This window comes from Tripterygium wilfordii, chromosome 7, assembly GCF_013401445.1.
Source record: "Tripterygium wilfordii isolate XIE 37 chromosome 7, ASM1340144v1, whole genome shotgun sequence".
Taxonomy (NCBI): domain Eukaryota; kingdom Viridiplantae; phylum Streptophyta; class Magnoliopsida; order Celastrales; family Celastraceae; genus Tripterygium; species Tripterygium wilfordii.
The window spans coordinates 4,411,078-4,430,811 of NC_052238.1; the positions used below are offsets into that span (position 1 = coordinate 4,411,078).

Below are 19,734 nucleotides of genomic sequence, written 5' to 3' on the forward strand. Positions count from 1 at the left end.
TTCAAACACTGAACTGTGATTAAAATGAAAAGAATTCTCCTTTTGTTGTTGTGTATTTGCTAACAAAATTTTGCTTTTCATTTACATTTCATTTCTCTCCATGTCTTCAAATAGAGAGAAACATGGATCGAACAAAATTAACAACAAAAAGAACCAACCAAGGCAACAAGATAACTACTTTTTTTTTTGTCAAAACGGCATGATATGAGTAGTTTTAGTGTCGTAACTGGACAGGCAGGACTTAGAATTGACACGAAATATCTTCAACAAATCGGCAGACATTTGCCTCACTGCAGGGGAGCAATCGCTCTGCATCAGAAGCAACACCTTCGTCATTCCATTACTCTTCGCCACCGCCTCACGCGCCGCCTGCTCACCGAAAAGATAGCAGACGCTCCATAATATCGTCACGGCATGCTCCGTCGCAACTCGTGACGCCTTCAACAACTTCTGTACAATCAATTTTATCAGGGACGCGTCCCCTGATATCTCCATCCGCCCTTCTTTACACGCTGACATCATCTCTAACAGTTTCAACGACTTCTCGGTTATCGAGACACTGGAATTCGGTGCCGCTAACAGATTTTTCAGTTCCCCTATCAATCCGAGTTTCAGTAATTTTAACCTGACGCGTCTCGGCATTGAAATTGCTGTTAGGCACGATAAGCTCGCCTCGATCAAGCCTGGATCCGTCTCTGAACTGATAAGTTTCAACAGGACCGTCAAAACTCCGTCTCGATCCGCGATCAGCATCTTCGATTCCACGTCGACGGCCACGGATTCTAAAATCTTTAGCGATGCGATTCGTGAATCCGTGCTTCCTTGTTGCAATACAAGGACCAGTGAAGCCAATCGATCGCGGTCGCTCTTTAAGATCAGTCGCGTTAATTCTTTATTGTCGCCAAATTTGTCGATTGTCAATTCCAAAACCCTAACAGCTTGTTCAAGAGTGTTAACATTTTTAATCGTCGAATCATCGGCATTTCTGCTTAAAAGATCAACAACCATGGCTTCAAATCCTGCCGTTGTTGCTAGAAAACTCCGGTTCCCGTCCGATTCCCTAGCAAAACGAACGATTCTCGATAAATACTCGCTGATTTGATCTCCTTTATCTGTTTCCATGGCCCTGATTATGTCTCTGATTTGTTCCGTCGAGGGAACTGGCACAGAGTCAAGCGAGTCGACTCTTTCACTGAGCGAGTCAGACCAAATCTTAATCAGTCTCTGCAAGGTACGATTAGGTACAAACTCTTTACTGTCAAGGACCTGCATGGTGGCCGGACAAGTGTTGTTGCCGCCGTCAAGCCACCGCTGAATACAGGCACGGTCATAGGTAACACCGGTGGACAAGCTCACAGGAGATTTCATCACGTCTAAGGAGATTGGGCACCTGAAGAAGGTCGGAACCGTAATGTACATGTCTTTCCTAACCATATTGTCCGGTCTCTTCTCTGCTTGGCTGGTGAGAAAGTGAGAGAGAATCGCGCAAAGAAAGTGAAAGAAAAATAGCGTAAGAGAGAGGGGAAGTGGAACTGTAAGGGGAGATGGAGACGAGCACGAGAGGGTGGGTTTAAAGAAGAGAGAGAAAGAGTCAAAGGTTCGCCAACGTCATTTTTTTTTTAAATTTAATAAATACCTTTTCTAATTTCTCTTGGTCAATAGTCAAAGGTTACAGCTGTTCCTTGATCCTTCAGTGGAGAGTCCCGTTCGTGTGTCTCTCATTACTTGACTTTTCTTTACGTTAATGCATGCATCCCGGCCGTTGATATTGTTGTGTGATGATCTAATAAGAGCGCATAATGAGGAGAGGGGGCGGGACCCACATAGAGCAATAAGAGCCTGGGGTGGTGGTGAATGGTGTAGAGGACCACAGAAGGTTCGGTTGGTCGGTTGCATCATCTCTGTTCGTTGGACTTTAGTGGAGCTAGAGAGAGAAAGAGGGCGTGTTTGTTTGGTTTGGGTGCGAAAGTAGGAACCAGCCTTATGCATTTTATTTTAGAACTATTTATTTATCCTCCACTTGCCTATTTTACCTATTTTGTTTTACAAGTCTTTATTTAAGTTGGAAAAAAATAAATCCAAAAGTTATTTTCTTTTAACAATAACATGTTAGTTGAGAGTCAACAATATTTTTTAGTTGGCTAAATCCGACGCAAATCAATTGAAAATATTGACGTTAGTTTATAATTGAATTTTCGATTTCGGATAAATTTACACCCTAAGTCTGGTGATTCATCGTGAATAATTGAGATTGATATATATGTTAAAAGTATGATTGATTATGTTTGGTGCAAAATTATTATGTCCGTGTGGGCACTAGGTAGGTTGATAAGTCCAAAAGGATGATGATATCCCCGTGACATATATAATTGCAATTGCAAATGCACCGAAAGCATCAAATACAGCATTTGAGAAAGGGAAGAAAAAAAAAACTCATTATTACCCAGCACTTAGAATATCCCTATTTGATATTCTACCAAATATTGTTCCATTCATATCATATGGGTCTAACCTTTCATGCGTAATTAAATTCCTTTTTTGGGTCTGAACCCATACAAGAAATTACTCAATTGGCTGATTTGATTGGTTCACGTGAATATATATATATGTATGTATATTTTTTTTTTAAACAGGAGTTTGAAAAGATATATGATTCGAATCCACGACTTAATGAGTGGATAATCTCTTATATGTATTGTGATTATGGTTCAACCAACGACTCACTTGCATTCACGTCAATATTCACTACTACACTCCCAAATGTGCAATATTACATTGAATATTTATCTCATCATCATAAAAGATATATTTTTCCTCTTTGATATGTACATGCAATAATAAAAGCAAAATGGGATAAAGTGAAAATGTAAAATTGATGATGAGTCATCATGGTAATTATTATGTTGTGGGCAATAATTAGTAATTAATACACCATATACCAAACAATATTGATTGTTGAAATCCTTACACAAATAATAACACCACTCTTTGGTTGGTATTATATGTATGTATTCCATTATTATATGTATATATACTTGCATACTAAGGTATGTCGAAGTACGTGGATTTTTTTGCATGACACAGACACGAGTCTCCTCCCCTGTGTGTGCTGTAGAGTACGTGTTTGTCAATTTGTCAGTTGTCACCGCAAAATTTTTCAAAGAAAACGACTCCAAATAAGTAATTTTGACCAAAATTACTTATTTCTTTAATTTTTAAGTTATTGGCTGCAACATTTGACTACACTCTGATTCTTTGCAACCCAACTCCAATTTGGAGGATATCATCTCTCTCTCTCTCTCTCTCTGTGACAAAATTTGTTTCAAAGTCTGATTTGGAAAATTTTGTAACAACTTATGGATTAGGGCCAACCACCTTGACTGGGAAACTTGAGCTTATAAGATGCTTTTGTTGACCATTTTATAAAGACATACACACACATATATATATATAATACTGTATAAAATAATCACTAATTACTAGATGACAAAGACATACTTACAGAACATTTTAAAAAGGTATAATAAATTAAATACATACATAGTATATATTAAAGTCAAATAGGACGGTTGTATATATATAAGTTGCAATTGCCATTTTTGTTAAAATATATTATAAAAAAAATGAACAACTATTATGGTGGGGAAAAAGTCGTGTTGTATATGATCCACTTAACCGAGTTTCTAGGTAGTCTCTAATGTTCTAACTTACAGAGATAGTGCTGGTATACCAATAGTGGATGATATTCAACGAAGTGGGTTGACCAAATCAGCTTGATTGAGAGAGAGAGAGAGAAGAGAAGGTAGTGGTTATCAATACCCATTTGAATATCAATACAATGATCAACACAAATATTGTTGACTTGGTTTACTTAGTCATTATTGTTGAATTTTAAGACTAACAAGAAAACATTTTGAGAGAGTTTTGAGTTGAACATGTGTTTAGACTCACCCGACTAGCCATTTGTCTTTCTTGTACCAATTTCAAACGCATAAGCTAAGAGGGTTTGAAGTTTGAACGAAAGAAAATAAGAAAGATACCTTTGCTTTCACAACCTTCATTTGTATTACCATGATTGATGTGTAGCTTGTAAGGCTCTCCCAAAATATCAACACATGTGATATGGTGTTTGAATGGATATTGAATATGAACCCGGCAAACACTTCCACGATAATTTAGTGGTGTCGATGCAATTTTTACACTGAAGGAAAAGTAACGTATAAAATAAGAAAGACACAAGAATATACGTGGTTTAGCAAATTGTTTAATCCACGGAGATTTGATATTTTATTAAAGAAGTGAGTGTATGTCTCTCTCCTTCGTCTGAATGATACATGATGCATTTATAGTACGGAGGCTAGGTGCTGTTATACAAGTTGGGTGCAGTTACACCGGTTGCCTCTCTTGATAATCTCCTGCAATAACTATCATCCGAACCGCTACCTCCTTCGATATTGGAGCAATTGGAACTACCAAGGTCATCAGTTGAAACTGTCTTGTCTCTATCATCTCATACGGAGGAATAACCTCCTTAGCTGTGCGTACCTTCAATATTTTCTTCTAGAAGTGGTGAATTTATTTGGAGTCAAACTGTATAGATTTTGAAGGTTATGAGTTCAGTTCGCATTAGAAGCAATACCCTTTTGTAACTACTTGTTGGGTATTGACCCAATTTATCTTGTCTTCATATGTAAAACTTATGTGCACATAGTATTGACAATCTAATTGTAGGCCTATTTTGAATGTCCAAAGCACAACCTTGTATAATATTGTTCTCAATTACTAAAATATGTACCGTGTATGGACCTATTATGACTTTAATCCAAATGACATACTTTTCAACCTATAATAAAAAATGGAGTTTCAATCCAACCAATATGAAATTGAATTAGTTTATTTGCCCATTAATACAATATAATTGTGCTTAGTTGCATATACATAATATATAGTATTTTATAAATAATCATGTGTCCAGCCTTTGATAATTTAAAAGTTTGACTGCGTTGACCAAGAACACATGGGTTAGGTAACTGGGCCTGGTTGTCGAATAAAACCCAACTCCATATAATTGGGCTTTTGCACCAACTCTGCCTGCCAGTCTACCACGCGCTACACTCCAAATCTCAAATTTTTGTAAAGAAATATTTTTTTCCATATAATATTACATCATTATTTAATTGAATATATGTTGCCTAATATCAGGGCTTCAATATTCTTATTTATTTTTCAGAAACATATTACAAAAAAATAAAAATAAAATACAGTACTGATTTTAATCATGGGTTAGAGCAGAAGGTGAGAGGGCCCATCATGACATGAATACATGATAGAAATATTGGAATTCCCTTAAAATGGGGCCTTTTATTATAACTTTCTGAGTAGCAGAAGATCAGGTGTAAATATGCAAAAAGTCTAAAAGGGAATACAAGTCCAAGTTACCATAAAATAAATGAAAGTAGTAGGTGAGAAACAGAGGAAATGCCATTGCCAACACCACCAGGACCAGGAGGGAGGGAGGGACAAATCTCAGTTAATGAAAGAACCCTAAAAGCTTTAATTTCCACAACTACATACATATGATATGATATTGCATTCATTTCTAGTCCTTTCATGCTTTGACATTGAGTTTATATATATGTATATATATAGTTGTACATATGTCTGTTTCATTATTTAGCAAAACAATAAGAAAAAAACAAAACCTGTGAAGTGAAAGTCATTAGTTAAAATCTCCATAACTAGAAACCCATTCACATTTAACTTTTTTTTTTATCATAAATTTTTGTGTTTCTTCTTCTTAGTTGTTGTGTTCTTAGGATAAAAAACTATAAAGATACTATCAATTGGGATCTCAATTATCCCAACTATTGAGTTGGACGTATAAAATTTAAGTGAATTCGTGAACTCCACATGTCTCATATAGTGCATAAGAAATCATATACATGCAATTCAATATCGTGATAATTGAAATATCAACTGTTGGTATGGCTAGGATTGATTACTGTTTTATGATAACCCAAAATTTCACTTCCTAATTAAATTGAATGTAGTGTCATTCAATAGCAAAAGAAGCACTTTTTCATGTACTCTCACATCCACTCCGTCCCTCGCTTGACACCATATACATACACATATATAGACAGATAGGATAGGATAGGTCCACTGGTCATTCCACGATATGGACAGAACCATGAATCATGAAACATACAATACATACAACACAGCTCCTTCTTCCTATTCCTTGTACTCAAAACCCATCTATCTCAGTCTCTCTAATCTCTATCCATCGTACGTGTGGTGAGAAAACAGAGCAACTGTAGCTCTTGAAACAGTAGATTCAAAAGAAAAATCGTATTAAAGGCTCACTGAACCCATGTTGTTTTACCGTATACCGACTGATACAGAAACACAGAAGAGAGCCTGATTTGTTTACTTACTGTTCGTCGGGATTCACTGTCATGTCCCTTGAATTAGGGGGAATGGGTAAAAAAAAAAAACAATAAAGAAAGGCAGAGACAGAGCAAAACAGAGAGAGATTCAAAGGCTACTAGTAGTAGTAGATGTCATGTGAGGGGAGGGAGTCAGTGAGGGAGGGACAGTACACATATTTTACATACACAAAGTCATTCCTGTTGTGTATATGGATTGGATTGGACTGGAGTGGGAGTGTGGGACTAAAACAACAGTTGTAAATTCCCTCTTATTGAAGTTATAGACTTGTAGTAGTCTGCCATTAATGCACAAGTGGGTCCAATTACTCACCTAACCGCAGAAAAGCAAAGATTTTCCAACCCAACCCATAGAAAAAAGAAAGAAAAGATGACATGACTTTTCCTTCCATTTGCTTTAATTGTTCTCTCTCCATCTTCCTCTGTTTTGGTGTTTTGATAAAATACTTTTCAATTGGGTTTGATTAATTTTTAGTTCAGTTTTGTTTTTAAAAAACAGAGCACAAAATAAACCAAAAAGATGTTAAATGATTCAATTTAGTTTTGATATAATTAGATTTGGTTTAAACATTCCTCAAAGCTCAAACTTTAAATTCTGTGTGTCTTTTCCTTCCTAGTCTGTGAGCGCCCTTGAGTGACCTACCTCTCTGTCTCTGGACCCATCTTTTTCTCTACATCTCCATAAGACCAATTCAAAAGCTCTTTTATTCATCAAAGCTTTTTCACACTTTCTGCTCTCTAACATTTACTAGTAGAAGCATCTGATTTCTCTTTGACAGTCATTCCTCTCCCTCTCTCTCTCTCTCTCTCTCTCTCTCTCTCATACAAGCACAACCCAGCTTTGGGTCAATCTAATTCACACACACCTCTGTTTTGCTTCTTACATTCTCTGCTCTGCTCTCCCATGTTACCTTCCCTCAACTCATTGAATCATTCAAAAATAAGCCAACCCATTACGCCAAAACTCAATCTGTCCATCAATAATAGTCTCTTCGGCGTCTACATAATGGGTTTGTGCAGAAGACCTCAAAGTATGTCACTTTTGCTGGTTTTACTTGTCATCATTTTCATTGTTGGTCACTGCCATGGCTCACGAGCCACCAATGTGTTCGACGTAAGGCCTAAGTCAGAATACAGAGGCCACTTCTTGGGGTTCTTGCCTAGACATTTCCCAATACCCACCTCAGGTCCTTCAAGGCAACACAATGAGATTGGCTTACAAAGTTTGAGATCGCCATAAAGACTTGTTCAACTAAAGGTGACGCCTTTTTTTTGGTATTAGTTTCTTCACCTTAAAAATTATGCAGAGAGTAGTTGGTGGGTGCTGTACATTTGGAATTGGTGGTGATGTTAAGCTTTTGGGAGATCTAAGATTGACAAATATCTTGTCTAGATGAGCCTGTAATGCAATGTTTTGTTCTTCTTCCTCTATAATGAAGGAAGGAGGAAGACTGGCTTGTTCTTTTTTATTTTTAATTTTTTTATTTTACCTTTTTTATTTTATTTGTATAGAGAAAAAATGATACTAATTGACATGAAGTTTATGGGTTATGAAAAGCTTTCTTGTTTTCTACTCTTGTTCATTGTTTGTTCTCTAGTGGTTGAAGTGTTTGTTTGGCTAAATTTGACGTTTGATCATCAATTATAAATATATATATATATATATATATATGTTTGTGATTAGACAAGTTTCTAACATTAATATTGCACGATTAAACTTTAAACAATCAACTTCAAGCCTTCCAGGAAGTAATTAACTCTAAAAAAAAAAAGACAAGTAATTAAATGGACTTTCTGATTTAATACTGTTTGGATCCTTTTTGAATGAATTTTGAAGAGAAATTCAAAGTATAAATTGTGCATGTAGTGCATGTACATATACAACACAGTGCATGGTTTATACGTAGTTTATATTATTATTGTAACCCACACGAGTCATATGTAATTGTATTGTGTACAATATTGATATGATAGTCATGTAATAATATGATATATATATTCAATATTGTCTTTTTCAATGAAAAGCTAAGACGTACGTGAGAACCAACATAATTTGGTATTAACAACTGGGTCTGGGTCCTCCCACTCTCAATGTCTGTTGATGGAAAAGAAAATTCATGTTGCATAATTTGGTGGATTATGTTGGCATTTTCACAGATAGCAATCATAACATACAATCATATAAAATACAAGCAGGGCCCGTGGCAGTGGCAGTGGCAGTGATGATAAAAGAAAGAAAGATAATCAAATCGATTTTGGCTTAAATTTGGGGGGAACTACTTTTTATGAGAGTGGGTTATTAATAAATTTTGGTAAAATGCCATTCACAACAGCTATCAATCAGAGGAGAGAATTCAAAAGCCTCAATCAACTCAAAAGGCCCGATGAATAGCAGTAATAAGCGGATACATAGTTGAGTTTTGATATATATATGCATGATTTGAGGTTTCATTGGATTCCTTTATCAATCACAAATTATGAAAAATATATCACTCATAATTATATGTGTACATCATCAATACATGCGCACGTATTTTCTTGAGATTTATGAATGTACATTATAACATACATATATATATATATATATACTATGAATTATCCTATACGGAGTGTAAAACGGACCACTCTTTCCATGTTAATTTAAAACATGTGATTCTCAAAGTAGTGAGTTTCACTTGTCCTTTTATTTATCCACCCCTTTAAAAAGTGGTGCACATTTAGATATGTATATAAGTAATATTGTGGTGCTCCAAAACCAACAGGATTGGTCCTCTTTTAAAAAAAAGGTACATTTTTTTAGTTATTTTCCTTCTCATTTTTTAACTGGAAATAAAAAAAAAATCAGATTAAATATGATGCTGTGATCCTACTGGCTTTCTATCTAATCTAAAATATAGTAGGAGCCCCTTCTTTTGGAGATCATTTGACCATTGTGTTGAGAATATTTAGGGCTTAATTTGTTCCCTGTTTCATGCAAAGAAGGGAATTGATTATCAAAAAGAACCCATACCATATATACCTCAATTTACCAATAAAATTTTGTTCTTTTCCTTTAAATAGCTGGGACTCTAATGATCATGTCTAGTATTGCACTAAGTAGATTTCTCAGACGAATTAAATATGGATTACAACTCTCCATGAAATTATGGTTTAATACAAAATAATCATGCCAATCAAAACCTTAATTAAAGGTCAAATTAATTTGATGTAAAATCTGTTTTTTTTTTAATGAATTTTAAGGGATGGTGTAATTTAATGGCTCCACTTTTCACTACTCAATTATTGGTTTTTCACACACATTATATTTAACTTTTTACAAATTAAATAAATAATTTAATTTCTCAAAGAATAGCTGTAACAATTGATTAATAATTTCCACGAGTATTATCAACTAATACATCCAAATTAATATTATGAAGTACCTTTTCAGAATGTAATTACCAACAATAACAAGAACATGGGGAGAGTCATAATTTTATTGCAAAATGAAAATGATGAAAAGGATATATAATTGGTTTACAGCCAGGATTTTCAAATAGTTATATTCATTTAGAAATAATAATTGCGTACTAAATATCTCCAGTTATTATTGCCATTTTCCTCCCCTATTTCTTGTCAATATCTCCAACACAATTTGATATGATTATCATTATTTTGTATTTTATAACATATAGTTATTATATATATATATATAACAATATTCAATGTTAAAATAATCATGCATCACATTAATGTATGATCATTGGGCCAAATGAGATGGGCTTCATTACTTTTCAAAAGCCCATGCAGTAACTGTTGATAATTGTGAGAGTTGTTGAGAGATCTGTTTTGAGAATCGCATCTAGACGTCACCGTTTCATCTCTTTTCATTCCTCCATCACCCGTCTGGGTCTTCTCTATACGACAGCGTGTTGTGTTTTTAATGTCAATATCTCTACGACATCGTTTCATTTTTTCTTTGTTGACGGTTGGTCGATTTGACCAACTTCCATTGTTTATTGTTTTATTTTGAATCAGATGACCGTTGGTTCTCTCTGTAACTTGCTTTTGCATAAATGAATTCTTAAATTTTCTTGCCATATTATGAGCAGAAAATCAATGAAGGTCTCACTGAAATTATAGCCCAGATTATATGAATTTCTATAATTGCAGCTATTTTTCTTATTGGGCTTTCATGAGTGAATCAAAGCCCAATAGATCTCGAACTTGAGGCCCAGTAAATACAGAACATTGGGCCTCAAATTGTTACATTATTTGTTAATGATAAACTTTAGTCACACCCCTAAGTTTACTAAAAACACTCCAACTTAAGTTGACCATCCTTTATAAAAATCAGTTGACGGGACGTCTTTAGTAAATGTAAGGGTGTGACTAAAGTTTACCTTAAAAATTTCTGCCCCAAAATAGTGTTTGTTTTTTTTGAAGAGCCTCAAATCAAGAGTAGATGACGTAAATTCAAATTGGGGTACCTCAGTAGAATAGCTTGCAATTTTCTGCCGTTTAAATCAACATCGTCCAATCTATTTATTAAAGTACAAAAACAGAATGGGTCGGTGGTTTCCCACAATGGCAAACAGTAAACACAATCAATTCTCATGATTGAAACTGCAGGGCCACTGTAATGACTTCCAGTGCAAGGGCCCTTTAACTCATGTAAATTCATTAATGAGAAGAAAAGTCGATTGCTATAATTGAGCACTACATATGTAAGATAACAGAGTCCATATGTAGAGGCCTCAAATGTCTGGATTATCTTGACTTTGATATTGGTACCCAAATGGTTGCTGTTGTCAAAGGCCTTGATTTCCAACACAAGGCCAATCTGCACTTCTCATTCTGCACCCAATACCCTCCACTGAATAGTCCTACCAAGAACTTGGCTTGTGAAATATTGCAAGAACTCAATGGGATTGGCTTAAACCCTTTCAAGGAACCAAACCTCTCTCCCCACAACACTCTCTCTTTCTCCTCACAAGGGAACTTCCTCACACTATCCAAAATCCTCATCCCCAAAAACTCTTTTTCTATCCATCTTAACCCCATTTTGTGCCCACTGTAGTTGCTGCTCAATAATGACTCTGAAATTGCAGTGTAATGGTGGATTGCTTCACTGAAGAACTCCACAAAAGACATAGATGGGAGTTTCACAAAATTGAACAGTTCTTCTTCTGCTAAAGCAACAATCTTGGGTGATAATTTGGTCATGCCACCCAAGAAGGTCTTGACAAGTGAAAAGCTTGTGTGATCAGGCATGTTGAGTTGATGGAGCATACAGTTTGCTATAACTGTGTGACCACCCACTTCAATTCTTTCAAAATCTTGTTCACTCACCATAACCATCTGATCAAACATGAATGGCAAATTGATTGAATCCGCAAACTCTTTGAGCCTCCGTCCGGTCTGCTGAACCATGTCTACATTTTTCTGGTCACCTATCATGGCTGTGAGTCTCAGAGCAGCATCATTTCTCATTGCAAGGTCAATCATCAATGGTGGCCATTGAATTCCTTGCATGATATCAAAATCCACAACATGAACATCTGTGTCACCTTGCGTAGCCTCCAGGATTGCTTGGTTGGCTGTGAAATGCCCAAATTTAACATGAGGAGAAACTTCTTGGAACAACTGAAATGTAGACAAAGGGTTTGTCTGTCTACAAACAGGCTCATAGACCATTTCAGGAGCATCAATGCTTTTATAATGCAGGCCTTGAGTGAAGAACAAAGCCAATCTCTTGAACGTTGTATCGCCATTTTCTCGAGCAAGAAGACTGTTAAGCCTTGAAATGATGGTTGAAGAGAGAAGCCAGTTTTGTGCTTCAACGGCTTCAGCTGCCATTAACAAAAGATCTGCTACTCTGCTTTCTTCCACAGTCTCAACTTCAACTTCCTTCAAATGGGTATACTCATTTAAGGTTACATCGACATTTTCTTGGATTTCCTGATCCATTTCATCCCTAAATTCAGTCTCAAGAGCTTCAAGATATATTGTTGTGTCCTGATTGACAGAATCAGAGGCCATGAGATCAGTCTCAATTTGGAGCAGTCTTTCCATATACTGATCACTGAACATTCCATCTTCAGTATTGTGGCTTGGAGAGAAATATTCAGTTTGGAAAGCAAAGTCAGTTTGAATGCTACATCCATGGAGTTCTTGACTGTAACTTGTGCTAATGTGATGACAGTTGTGTTCATCTTCCATTAAAACAGTAGGAAACAAAAGAACTGGAACTTTTGGTCGTTCACACCATGAAAATATTAGCCCAAGTATTTATACAAAAACATGGACCATTTTAGACCTTCTCCAGTTAAACCTGTTACAAGTTGTGGTTAGAATAAGCCAATCACACTTTTGCTCTTGAACTAATATTTTAGGTTCAAAAGCTGAACAAGACAACAAAAGAGGATTAATTAAATCACTAATCTGTACTTGATTGTTGTCAATGACACAATCAAAGTAAACAATATTGTTGACCCCAATAGTTTTGGGGCCTATTTTTTGCTTTCTTTTACTTCTGATACCCTAGAGACATAAAAAACAAAGGAGCCAGGACAGAAATTTACTATATTCACACACAAGTCAGTTTCAAAACAATATTAAACAATTGGGTTCACTAATATTATTGTCTTAACCTTTGTAGTTTTTACTGAAGAAGAAATAGAGATAGGTCACTAAGACATTGTTTAACATTTAAGCACAACCAAGTCCGGATAAATCAAATGAGCTGAGAGCATTACATGTGCAGATTAATAATCAGTAGGTTCCATCACTTACCACATATTTGTCTTCAAATAACTACCCAATCCCAAAAATTGTTCCAATCACGAGCTCATATTGAAGGTTTGTTTAAGATTTATGAGTCAAGTGATTCTCCTGTTTGCATTAAGGATGCAACGTGTCATATCAATCACATAAAAAACATCATAGCAAACCAAAAATGCAGGGCTAGTAAGGCTCTCAAAGAAACGTCATAAATTGATTTCCTTTTGGCTAGACCAGAATATACTGCCAAAATGTTTTAAAATCTTACATAAGAATTGCATACTGACAAAAGAGAACGAGAAACTAACAGTTGCCGGTTTCGGGATTGTAAAGATTCCTCATCAACTTATACAAACAAGATAGATAAACTGCACATCACTCACAATAGAATACTTGCTGGTTTAAGTATGGTGAACAAAACGTGCTTTGTGAGTGCTCTAATAAAGATAACATTTCAGTTCTTCAATCCTGCTTAAATTCAAACCCCAACAACCAGACTATACCAAAAAAAAAAACAAAAAAAAAAACAGGTCTTCAGAAAATTATTGGAAAGAAGCCAGATAATAGGAAATACAAAAAAGAACAGAGCATTAGAATATCACAGGCATGACCCAGCAGCCAAACAAGGGTACGATAAAACAGTTATAAACAATCAGATAGAACGTATTCTCTTTACATTAAGTCCGAGAGAAAGTAAAACCTTCCGCATACTACATAAAACCATACGGAAAAACTTTATCTTTTTTGCACATTTATATATGGTCCATATATACATTGGAGCAGAAAAGCTGGGGGGAACTAGAGATGATAGAACATACTTCAGCTGTCTAGCATGAAGCAGCCTTTGAAATAGGTAATGCTGTACAGATGTGCCAAAGGTTAAGTATTAACAGGAGTTCAAAATCAAGCTGTACCTCTGCTAGAAGGTACTGATGTAGAAGAAGAGAGAGCAGAAGTGAGAGACCTACCACCTTGACTAAGTAATAAGTTTTTCATTTCTCCATAAACCCGGAGCTCTTGTAATGCATCAGCTGTTGTCTTTGTTGCAACAGGCCTAGAATATGTAACACTTGAAGAAGCAGCATGATGACATGGATGTGTGTCAGAGATTTGATTAGCTTCTTGAACATTGTCAACCCAAGTTTCAGGCTCAGAAACTTGTGACAAATCGATGGAAGTGGAGGAGTCTTGACGGAGAGGGGGTGCTTTCTTCAACATATGGACAAGAGCACCAACTGCTGCATCTTGGGATTTTCTTATAGGAAACAATCCCCCAGGATCAAGTGGATCATAGAGCTGACCTTTTTGATCAAAAGAGTCTGGTCTGCAAGATTTGTAAAACAGATGAGAAATTCTCTTGCCCTCAATTTTTCTACATGAATGAAGACGATATAGCAAGCAGAGCAACATCAATGACATTATAACATAATTCACCCAAGGATCATATGCATTGCTACATAACCTCGACATTAATTGCCTGGTTAGCAGCACAGAAATACGCAATTCATTCCATGGACACGAAAAATACATGCACTAGGGTTAGGAGGATCTTTTCACTATGCATCACGACAGTGTTACACAATGCTCATTGCTCGTTGCACTACAATTATTGAACCACTTTTCCACCAATAATGTACTGTTTCCTTTGTAGAACATAGCTCTAGCTCTATATGAGGATGATGCTATGGTATTGAACCTAAAAGACAAGTTCTTGGAGATTACACCAGAACCAGAAAGCTTCTGATTGATGCCATAAGTTATCTTCAAAACTCTCACAAGTGCTTCATACTCTATAAAAGCTTTCCATCGTAATTTTGCATCTCCAATCCAAATAGAATAGGTATCTCCAATAATGCTTAGCATATTATTCATAAAATCTGTCCATAAACCTAATTATCATTACCTGTCAACATCCAACTTTCTTACGATTAACAGGCCAACTTTAATCAGTATCAACCTTTCTGTGATTAGTGCCCTTACTGGCACCTTCACATTTTAATTGTACTCCATAGATGATACAAATTAGAACTACTAAATCCTATCATCTGTCCAAATAATAAGGGAACGTCATCCTTATAAAAAGTTTTACAATCCATGCTCGGAATCTGATAGGTCATAGTTATAGCATTATGGTATCTTCTTCTCAACCATTGGTAAGATGCCGACTAAAGAGAAATGCCATCCTTATAAAATACTTGAACACTTGCACTTCTCAGTTATAATTAATGTCTAGAAGATTTTTAAGTTCAAACAAATTGCAATTGCTAAGAAATATTTTATAGAAACTAAAATCACAAAGATCGAGGTGGCCAACCCAAACTGAGGGCAAGGTTGCTCTAGCAATTAAATACATGAAGATAAGAAAACAAATTTTAGTTTCTTCCATGATATACATTCATGATTGTTATTTCCATTTTCCATCAAACTCTTAACTCCTACAATGAGGAAAAAAAAGGTGCAAGGTTAATTCTATTGTCATCAGAAAATTATTACCAACAACTTATTTGACAATATTTACTTAATCGACTAAATATACTGAAGTTCATAAGCAACAGATGATGGATTTCAAGGATAATCATGACTGGCAATTTGGCATAATGGCATTAATTAAAACAAGCTAACCACCTAAATCCATTAACATCAGCATCCTATCATATAACTGTACGGACTCATAAAAAAATGTAACTGAGAAATTAATGCACTACGAAACCATGATGTACACAGTTATCAAAACTGCTTGACAAAATTTTTTAAGAGAGCTACCCATTCTAAAATATCACTGAAATTGTTTCCATGGCCTACATTATCTGGATGCCCATTGTACCTGGCAAGCACTGCAGAACACATTGCACATTCTACATGAACCATGCTTTGCCATTTTCTAATTTTACATTTTTCAATTTAATGCCTAAATTAGAGACCATGCAAAAAGAGAGCAATTACTGAGCAAAAGATATTGAATCTATGATTTCAATTTTGACATCATATCTGCTTGCTACGCTCAGGGCACATACTAAGTGAAAAGCAACCAACTAAGTTAATATATCTACATCATTAGATAAATAATGGATAGATAACTGATACATCATCAACAATTGCATGTAATGACATTTGCAAATCACCTGCTTCCTGGATCTGTCACATCATCATCCTCCACGTCAAATGGGCAAGGAAACTCAGGATCATCAAAATCGTCCTGGAAAGACCTACTGGGACTTTTAGAAAATGAAATCTGTGCTGCTATTTTAACCCCGGGGTACTTTATAGCTTCATCTTTTGCATGATGGGACAACTACAGCAGAGGGGGAAATACTGAAAAACAGATACATTTTAAATGGAAACCTACTGGTAATGGGCATGTAAAATACCTTTTGTACAGCACCATGAGTCCCAGCAGTACCAGCACTTTTTTCAGCCTTAGCAATTTTAGAAAGCTTAGTTGAAGGAATACCGACCGGAACTGGAGCACTCCCAGATCGTAGAAGACCCTTCAAAAGATGCCTTCCAGGAATGTAGATTGGTGGTGATGGTGATGGGGATGGAGAGGGTGAAAAGATAGGGGATGGACTAAAGTCATCATAACTAGTGCTTTTCTTATGAGCCAGAGATGACTCAGGGGGATGAGGAGGCAAGCTCATAGGAGGAGGGCGACGGGAACAAGCATTTGAATTTGACGTTTGTGGTTCTGAATACGTAGGTGATGGTGAAAAAGAAATTGTTGGCGACAAGGCTTTCTCACTGTTGTAACTCCAGCTATGCCGTCTTGAGAATGGTAGAGACGGTGGATACACAGGTAATGAGGAGAATCTCTTCAGTGGGTCAGCCAATGGGCTCCCAACATAATCGGGTATGAATTGGGGAGACATAGGAGTTGATGGTTCAGAGCTTACTTCTGAGAGCAAAGATCGGTACAGTACTGAAAGACAAAGCCTACCACAAGGAGTATCCACAGGGGTAAACCCAAATCGCTGCATTTCTGCCTCTTCTTTATGAGCGAAAGACTCAAGAGGAGAAGATACTTTATGAGCTAGGGAAAATGAGCAAATTTGACTGGATGAATTGAGGTCACGAAAAATCTTATACGCAGGCAAAAGCCTGACAGTGACATACAATGACCTTAAGAGTAGTATCGATTTCTTATACAAGGTTTGCAAAGTGTTACTTGACCTTCTACTCCCTGAACCACAATCCCTAGGTTTTCTACTCTCATATTGTACAATCCATCTCTCTATGATCTTCTCACTCTTCGCCTCGCACCCAAAGTCTTCCTGATCAGAATTCCAAGAAAATGGACTTCGCTCTTTCGTGGAAAAATTTGTAGGGAGATCCCTTCTTGGGGAAACCGAGTCCCATTGAAGTGGTCTCTGCACTAAAATTACATCAACCACCATTGGCTCGAGATTGCTCTGGTGGCAGAGATCAAGATTTTCTAGGACATCTAGGCGTTCCCTAAGCGCTAAATTGAACCATTTATCTCTCGATCTCACACACGAAGAGGAGGATGAGGATGAAGATGGAGAAGACATGGCTTGCTCGCCACTAAAATTGCGCGAGGACATATAAGGAGACCTCGATTCAAGTATAATGTGGAGACTTTTGGTATAGAACTCAGTGATTATTTGTTCCAACCTTGCAGCTTCAGAGTGCGTAGTATTATGGGGTGATGCCATATTTTCAAAACTAACTATGAATGGAACAAACCCTTCGCTGGAAAGATGAGATCAGTATGTTATAACCCTGGCTTCAAGGTATTTTCACTGCAAGCAAATACGAGATGGCATATCCAAAAATCATTCACCAAACGCAAACAGAAACCCAGAAATTAAAACGTAAAAAATAATTCCAACCCAGAAATTAAACAATTCGAATCATGCACTTAACAATCAGAAGAGAATAATTATTCAAAATTCAAAGCTCGAAACCGCGCTCATGAACACAGATATAATGACAAAATATACGTAAAACGTATAATAAAAAGGAGGACCAGACATAGACTAACCGTTCACTCGTTCCCCTTCAGCAATTCACTCTGATTCTCAGAATTAACACGTTCTGCAAGAACTGAAGAACCCTAAACCCAAGCTGACACGTAAATATACGCGTACAGATTACAGAGAAAGCGCGAGATAGTTAGCTCGACTTACCATATACGACGCGCGCGTTAGAGAGAGAGAGAGAGGGAGAGGGAGACGATTCCATGCTAGAGCGTGTTACCGAGTAGAGTATGGAAGAAGATTAATGTCGAGCCTTGTGATTGGCTTATCCAGTTATCCTAGTCCGCCTCAACAACTGAGAAAGAGAAGGGAGAGGATTCTACTTCTTCTTCCTCGTCAAGAAACAGAGGACTCTTTAAGGCGAGGAGGTATGTGGGCTCCATGTTTCCCACTCCTGATCTTGCCACGTCGGAACTGGGTATGGTGATGTGGTTGATTGAGCATAATGATCCAATATCAATGGATTGGCCGGCCCAGTTTGTTTTGTGTACACTGGGCCAGTTTACTTTTTGCAGACATTTTATAGCTCATCCACTAGGCCCACTACCTTTGTACCACGGGGCCCATTATCTTTTCTCAATCCTTATTGAAGGTCCACATCGTATATGAATGTTCTAGCCCATGTTTAATAGGCTCTGCTTAGGCCCAATTCATGTATCTACCTTTCGGCTTTTGATATGAACCAAAAAAGCCAATTCTATTTTTTTTTTTTTTAAAGATTTAAATCCAACATTTCATTCCACAACAACAAACTCACACTTAGGGTGCGTTTAGTAAGAGGGTAAGAATTTGGGGGTATAATTTATTACCCATGTAAATATTACAAGGGTAATAATAATTATGGAGAATAAGTGTTACCCTTGTTTGGTAAAGAAGGGTAAAATTTATCAAAGTATTCATTACTCTTGTTTGTTAGGACCATACATTACTGGTGTAATACCATTACCCTTGTTTGTTATTATTGTAATGAATCAAATTAGAAAAGAGTGAGATTATGTTTTTCATTATTACGACTATCATGTACCAAAATTTTAAAAATATAGATACATATGCATATATATACACACGGCCAGACATATATATATAATAACAATTGTTAACAATTTCAACAAAATAATCTGATAACATTCAAATCCATGACAAAGACGTAACACAAGAATAGGGGTCATCATTTGGCCTGCGGGCCTAGGTCGGAGCTCGGCCCTGCCCAATCCCTTGGGCGGGCATGGGCTCCATTTTTTGGGTCAGCCCAACCCGAAGCCAGACACCTCAGGCCAATTTTGGCTCAGTCCGAGCCCGACCCAAGCCCGACATTATTTATTTTTATATATATTTATATTTATAATATGTATGTATATATATAATACACACACATACACAGACAGTGCATGCACTGTCTGTGTATATGTATATATGTATGTGTATTATATATATATATATATATATATATATATATAGTGCATATGTATATATTTATATGTGTGTGTATATGTATATGTGTGTATATAGATATACACATACATATATAT

At 36.4% G+C, this 19,734-nt stretch overlaps 3 protein-coding genes across 6 annotated transcripts; all 3 read right to left on the bottom strand.

The window, feature by feature from the left end:
* LOC120002787 (U-box domain-containing protein 27-like) lies at window positions 1-1,553 on the bottom strand. The gene has a single exon (XM_038851604.1). The coding sequence runs from the start codon at window positions 1,432-1,434 to the stop codon at window positions 190-192; it is 1,245 nt and encodes a 414-aa protein (XP_038707532.1). The 5' UTR covers window positions 1,435-1,553; the 3' UTR covers window positions 1-189.
* A 9,383-nt stretch (window positions 1,554-10,936) lies between these two features.
* Window positions 10,937-13,756, bottom strand: LOC120001368 (protein NODULATION SIGNALING PATHWAY 2-like). Its single transcript, XM_038849657.1, has 2 exons — window positions 13,224-13,756; window positions 10,937-12,762 (listed from the first exon to the last, which is right to left on the bottom strand). Exon 2 carries the CDS (start codon window positions 12,648-12,650, stop codon window positions 11,199-11,201), a length of 1,452 nt encoding a protein of 483 aa, XP_038705585.1. The 5' UTR covers window positions 12,651-12,762; window positions 13,224-13,756; the 3' UTR covers window positions 10,937-11,198.
* Window positions 13,757-13,863: 107 nt separating this feature from the next.
* LOC120001367 (autophagy-related protein 13b-like) lies at window positions 13,864-18,544 on the bottom strand. Of its 4 annotated transcripts, none has more exons than XM_038849656.1 (5): window positions 18,356-18,544; window positions 18,211-18,263; window positions 16,580-17,968; window positions 16,334-16,503; window positions 13,864-14,535 (listed from the first exon to the last, which is right to left on the bottom strand). In XM_038849656.1, exons 3-5 carry the CDS (start codon window positions 17,879-17,881, stop codon window positions 14,115-14,117), a joined length of 1,893 nt encoding a protein of 630 aa, XP_038705584.1. In that variant the 5' UTR covers window positions 17,882-17,968; window positions 18,211-18,263; window positions 18,356-18,544; the 3' UTR covers window positions 13,864-14,114. The 4 variants fall into 4 exon arrangements, with proteins under 4 accessions (XP_038705584.1, XP_038705582.1, XP_038705580.1 ...); XM_038849654.1 differs by having other exon boundaries at window positions 18,211-18,272; XM_038849652.1 differs by having other exon boundaries at window positions 18,211-18,282.
* Between the last annotated feature and the right edge of the window lie 1,190 nt (window positions 18,545-19,734).

Coding starts and splice junctions, on each gene's coding strand:
- LOC120002787 (XM_038851604.1), bottom strand. CDS start 1,434: ATGGTTAGGAAAGACATGTACATTACGGTTCCGACCTTCTTCAGGTGC.
- LOC120001368 (XM_038849657.1), bottom strand. CDS start 12,650: ATGGAAGATGAACACAACTGTCATCACATTAGCACAAGTTACAGTCAA.
- LOC120001367 (XM_038849656.1), bottom strand. CDS start 17,881: ATGGCATCACCCCATAATACTACGCACTCTGAAGCTGCAAGGTTGGAA. Junction 16,504..16,579: donor CTCATGGTGCTGTACAAAAG/GTATTTTACATG, acceptor CCTCTGCTGTAG/TTGTCCCATCATGCAAAAGA. Junction 14,536..16,333: donor GTGACAGATCCAGGAAGCAG/GTGATTTGCAAA, acceptor CAAATCTTGCAG/ACCAGACTCTTTTGATCAAA.